This window comes from Nestor notabilis, unplaced genomic scaffold (assembly GCF_000696875.1).
Source record: "Nestor notabilis isolate BGI_N333 unplaced genomic scaffold, ASM69687v1 scaffold30340, whole genome shotgun sequence".
NCBI lineage: Eukaryota > Metazoa > Chordata > Aves > Psittaciformes > Psittacidae > Nestor > Nestor notabilis.
This window is the reverse complement of record NW_009912006.1, coordinates 378-6,406: the sequence shown is the minus strand read 5'-3', so window position 1 is coordinate 6,406 and position 6,029 is coordinate 378. Positions and strand designations below refer to the sequence as shown.

At 43.4% G+C, this 6,029-nt stretch overlaps 1 protein-coding gene across 1 annotated transcript; it reads right to left on the bottom strand.

The window, feature by feature from the left end:
* Positions 1–5,275: 5,275 nt before the first annotated feature.
* LOC104407952 (prolyl-tRNA synthetase associated domain-containing protein 1-like) lies at positions 5,276–5,707 on the bottom strand. The gene has a single exon (XM_010017369.1). The coding sequence runs from the start codon at positions 5,693–5,695 to the stop codon at positions 5,276–5,278; it is 420 nt and encodes a 139-aa protein (XP_010015671.1). The 5' UTR covers positions 5,696–5,707.
* Between the last annotated feature and the right edge of the window lie 322 nt (positions 5,708–6,029).

Sequence of the window (6,029 nt, the reverse complement as noted above, 5' to 3'; positions counted from 1 at the left end):
AAAAAAAAAAGAGAGAAATAAAAATACTTCTGTAATCTTCTGTTTATGAAATTAGCCACTGATTTGCTTAAGCTTCTGCTAATAATTAGCCAAAAACCCCCATAACAAGCAGTTTCTGTTCTGTACATCTAAAATGCTGTAGTATTTTGTTGGAATTGACTGTAAATACAGCTCCAGACCCCTCCCCGCTTACTGGCACGTGACTGCCTTACTGGGTTAGCATAATCTGCATGAAATGGCTCTTTAAAAAGTTTCTGCTGGTTTTTGTTGCGTTCTGCAAGGGAAAAAAAACATGTTTACAAACCTGACAAAGTTCAGTGATGAACAGAAGTGGGAGCCATGGGGTGCTCGTATGATATAGAGATTGTGTGTCATTTGTGTTCTTCACATTCCCACGTTACTCTGCGGGTCTGTGTTCCGGTGTTCCTGACAGGACCTTGTCAGGAATGACTTTTCTACGACTTTTATTTTAATACAAGGCTGTTTCCAACAACTGGCATTGCCAGGATCAAACTGTCTTACGATGTTTGTGTATTGACTCCTTTTTCTTACTTGTTTGTCCTTTGACATGAGCTGATTGTGGCTTTTAGGAGGTTTCTTGATGGCAAAAAAAAAAGAAATGTAAATAATATCATCTGCATTTTACAATCGGTTCCCCTTAAGGTTATCTTTCACTAGCAAGATACATTTTGTTCATTATTGATTTATATTAAAGTCAACGAATGTTATTGGTACATTCAGTGGTTGCATATATTTGTTGTCTTGAAAGTACGTGGGGAGAGCTCGCAGGATGTGTATGTGAACTTACAAGCAGAGCCAGAATGAGTTACCAGTTGTATTTTACTACAACCCCATAAGCACACTCATGCTCCAGTTCTAACGGGTTGACTGTGTAACCTCACATCCCATCCTCTGACAGGCATGTGGGTAACTTCACCCCCAGTTATCTCTGCCTCCCTAAGGGGAAGGTAAGCGGGATGTGTTTGCAGGGTAGCACTTACAAAGCCTCAAGCTGTCAAGGACAGTGGAATGGAATTGGTTTTACTGGGGAGAGAATGCAGTTCAGCAGATTCAAAAGCATCCTGGCACCTAATTTATTGCATTTTACTGAGATTTGTGTCAAAAAGGGGGAAAAAAGAGGGAAGTTGGAGAAGCTTTAGAAGGGGAAATTCTCTTGGTTTTCTTCCTTAAAGCGACTTCCTTCTGATTTACCTTTGATGATAAAATACACTAAAAGATCTAGATCTGAACAGAATGTTCTGGGGTTACAATATAAATGACTTGGTTTGGTCTGGGATTGTTTTCCCAGAGACGTTAAACATTTTTAGTTGTTTTTCTTAAGTGAAAACAGGACCAATTGCACAGCTCTGCACCCACAGAATGTCCGTTCTTCCTCTGCAGACGTTTCTGGCGTACCATTAAAATCACTGGTTTATTGTGGTGAGCAGCTCACACTGGCATCCAGTTCTGGTCCCTCACACTTGGTGCGAAGCTTCTCACTGATTCCAGCAGAAACATTGTGTGTTTTCTGGAGTATCCACACAGAGCAGCAATCCCAGGAGGATCTGAAGCCTGGGGTGCTCCTGGTGTCCGGCTCCACAGTGGTTGGCAGCTGGAGCTCAGTTCCCCACATTTTAACTGGTACAAGGACATTTTGAGAGGGATTTGGATATCCCAAGCCAGGCAGTAACAGCCACCCTGGTTGTAGTCACAGGATCCAAGCAGTTGTGTGCGTTCAGGTAGATCCTCCAGGATCAGTATTGTCCTGACTGTGGTAGGCACTGCTCTGTGAGCAGCGTCGCTGGGCACATACAGCCTGCCCTCACCGTATGTGGCTGTGTCAGTTTTGGCCCATGGATCTCCTGATGGTTCATTTATTAGATCAACTCTTATCTATATTCATTAGATCCCCAGATCACCCATCACAGTTTCAACACTTGCTTTCTGCATGTTGTTACACCTTCTCAAGGCATCGGTGCAATCACAGCCAGAGTTACAACTACTCATTAACTGATAACGTGTGTTAGAAATGAACCCCCCATCCAAAAACCTCCACCTAAAGTTTCCTTGTACAAGAGAATCAGCCAGAGCCTGGGGGCGGAATTCCCCCTGCTAGGTCCGAGCCTGGCCTCACTCAGGTTTGTGTGCCCAGTCCTGGCTCAGGCCTGCCTGTGCCAGTGCAAGTGGGTTTTAACCCACTTCACCTGCATCAGCAGAGAGGCCAGAGTGGGATTTGGGGTTGCAATTGCTGCATTAGCCGAGCGCAGCCCGGGAGATAGGCTGGCATTTGAGAGATCAGGATCTGCTGCTCCCAGCACTTTGTTTTGCAGACGTCTCAGAGCAGAGGAGCTGTCAGGAAGCTCTCCACGCTCTGAGGACTTCTAATTATTTTCTCTCTCCTTTCTTAATCTTTCCAGTCTGTGCCCTTCAAATACAATAAAAATGTAAATTTAATTAGGGAGCTGCTTCACGTGTTCTGGAGCACAATGTCCCAGGGGGAGACCAGGGCGGCTGTTGGGCAGTGTGTGCACAACAGGAGTACACGCACTGCTTTCTGCTGCAAGCACTGCCAGATCTGTCACCGCTGGTCCCGGGGTTACAAACAGGCTGTAGTGCTGTACAATGTGTCACTTTGATTTACTTTCCTGAGAGTCTGCTGAGGATTTAGTAACTTTCCCAACACGTCTTGTTTCTATTCCCAAGACATGCTGCAGCCCCAGCGAAGCAGCTCATGTATGATTTGTGGAGGTAGATGATGATGTGTGTGTAAATAATGCTTTGATATTAATAAAGCTGCCTTAAAGGAATGTACCGAGGTGTGAAACAACACTCAAAAAGCTCTTATTTAAATCTGTAATTTCCTTTACATACTGATTTTTTAATGTTTGCCACTGTACACATTTATTAATGATGTTATTAAAATGCCAAACCAAATAATTTTTACTCGTGTGTGTACGTCTATACACACTTTCTCTGGAGACTGATGTTGCTGGGAGGGTGTTGGTGTTCAGTTGTGGTCAGCCGGTGGTGTGGTCAGTGAGTCCTTCTGACTCTGCTGGAGCAGAATCTTTCCTGGACAGAGTGTAGTTTGTGGTGTTGATCTGTGTAGACCTGTGTGGCTGCTCACTAAACACTATTTTGATATTATTTAAAGATAAAAGGCACTAATTTCATAAGAAAAAAAAAAAATCATTATAGATTTGCCAAATGTAGTGTTTAAAGCTTTGATTTTACCTGGTTGTTACTTCTGCTGAGAGAAGTCTCAGAGTCTCTCCTGAGGACAAAGGTAGTTAAATTTAGGCAGCACAGATCTGGAGATCCATGAAGCACAGTAAACTGCTGTGTGCACGTGTCTTTAAAACAACTTTTCACATTTAAAGCTTTCTGGATTTAAAAACCTTGACAAGTCAAATATCGTTTGGGGTTTAAGTTACATTTTGGGGTAGCAGAAAGAAACCTTAAAGGGAAGGGAGAGTGAGTGGCAGGCAGAGGATAAGGTAAATTTTAAAGACACATAAGACAGTATCTTAATATCTACTTAATTTAGTAACACATGCATCGATCCAGAGTACATTAATTAACCCAAAGGTCCTAAATACCAGATGTTCCTTTCAGTCCTTTCTTATAAACCCACATGTATCTGGACACTGTTCCAGTGGCTCTTCCCATAGCATCAACGTTTTTAGGTCACCTCTTTCCCATTTGAGATGACTGTGGCAATAGATGGGGTTGGTTTGTGTCTTTGGAATGTGGAGGGGAGGATTTAACAACGGAACACTTGTGAGCCAGCAGTTCAAGCTCTTGTCTCTGAGAACAGGCACCAGGTCCTTTGGAAGTGAAGGCTACCATGGTAAGGCTGTTTGTGCAGTGACTTGCTTTGCCCTGGAAGATGCTTTTTCTTAGTTGTTCACTCTCTAGAATTTAAGGTTTCACTTTCTTAATAGGAAAAATACTGCATCCTTTAGAGTGACACAGTAGCAAACAGTCATCCAAGATCACAAGTCCTTTAATGTGTTTTTTCTTCATGCTTCTGTGTTCTGTTCTGTCTCCAGTTCGTTGGTGTTACTGCTTGTACATGACAGTTTTGTTAGGCTGTGTTCAGAAGCCCTTCTCATCATCTTCACACTGTGTCCCTTGCTTTCACTGCTCCCCTATCTCTGGGTTTTGGAAGGGTACTTGTTGCCACAGCACATTTACTGCACTTCATGGAGTTTCTGCTGCTTGTGTCTTCAACACACAGTCTGTTTGAAGGGGGTTGATTCATTTAGGCAAGAGAGGAGGAGAAAGAACTAGGAGATCACATGTTGAGCATGTACTAGTGTGCGACAGCAGATACTTTTCCGTATGAAGTATCCATCACCTGTTGAAATCCAAATCGGCCTCCCCTCAACCTCTTAAACATGTGGTTTGTCAGGGGAAGGCAGTCCCCTTCTCCCAATGGGAGAAGTACAGCCCCTCGTTGTACCCTTCTCTCCACTTCTGTAGGCACTGGTTAAGGTACAGTAGAGCACAGAACAAAACCACACACAAACATTAGTACAGCTCCTGGTTGTATTAACCTTCCTCCCAGGCATCACCAGCACAGACCAAGAACGTACAGTAACTCCACTCCTTGGACCTCGTCTGCCAGAAGGGAGGCTGGTACCAGGGTTTGCATCCCAGTTGCTGAGAAGCTCTAGAAGTGAGAGAGGTTTATGTCTATCCTCATAGGGCAAGCACAAAGTAACTTCCCAAGGGGAGGATACTGTGAAAGTGAAAATGCAGCTAAAAACATAGACAATCAAATGTGGTTTTGGTAGTGTAGACAAGTTGTCTTTTTCTAGGTGAAAATAAGAAAGCAATGTGTAGTAGAGGATGAGTGGGTACAGGTACAGCACAGAGACACCTCCATTCTGTGTGTACTGACAAACAGTGTGAAACTTTTAAGTTAACTTCTTATATCCTAATGATGTTTTAAGTTTAACCCTTCAAGGCCAGTACCACATATGGGAAGTTCCAGTTTTATCTGTTTCATTAATAAAGACTGTAACATTATTTAAATAACCCCTTTTCTGGTTACTCAGTGGTAGACTGCAAACATGTCTTGTCTTCTTAAGAATATTATGTTCAACTTCTAAATGACCCAAAGACAGTATTTTTTCTGACCAGATTATAAACTTACACAATTGAAAGAGTAAAAAGGAGCGAGCCTGGTTTTTCCAGTTTTATTTGTAAAAGACTTTCACCAGTTTTTCTTTACAAAACCTATGCCTCGGCATAGAGAAATGAGTTTTGTCTACGTCGTGTCCTCATCAAAACGTATGATGATGGGATCGTGCCCTGTTGATCTCACAAACTTCAAGAAGTCGTCAGGGCTCAAACCCATGGTTGCACAGTTTGTCATTGGGTGGAAATACACCCTCTCGTGGCCGCCCTCCAGGAAGGCAGCGTCCAGCACCAGCCTCACCTCCCCCTGGTCACAGAAGAGCGCCAGTGGTGTGGCACAGCCTTGGCCCACCTTCAGCTTTTCCAGCATGGAGTTTTCATCAGCAAACCTCAGGTTCCCGCTTCCAACACCCAGTTTTTTCGCGAGATCAGTTAAGTTGATTTGCCTGTTGTGCAGGAGAGTCACCAGCCAGAAGCCTTTCTTCTTTTTGTCTTTAAGGAAGAGGTTTTTACTGTGACCTCCTTCCATGTGTTGGACGTGAGGCATCATTTCTTCCACAGTGAACACCTGGAAAATGCCATCAGTGCAGTGTGAGACTCGGTATCACATTGGACTTTCGGTTATGTACTGGCAGTATCTTTTGTTAAATACTTAGAAAAGAACTGAATGTTACACTCAGCCTGAAAACTGTACCCTTTTATGAAGAAATTTTAAAAGAACACAAATAAAATGTGACATCCTGCTCCTGCTCACTTCCTGAATCGTATCTTTCTCATGTAAGCAGCAAGAATTGCACACTTTACAGATGCAGACAGGCAGCCCTGACAGCACTGCTTTTTGCAGGCTGACTGGAGTGACGTGGCATGTGCGCTTTTAAATGGGA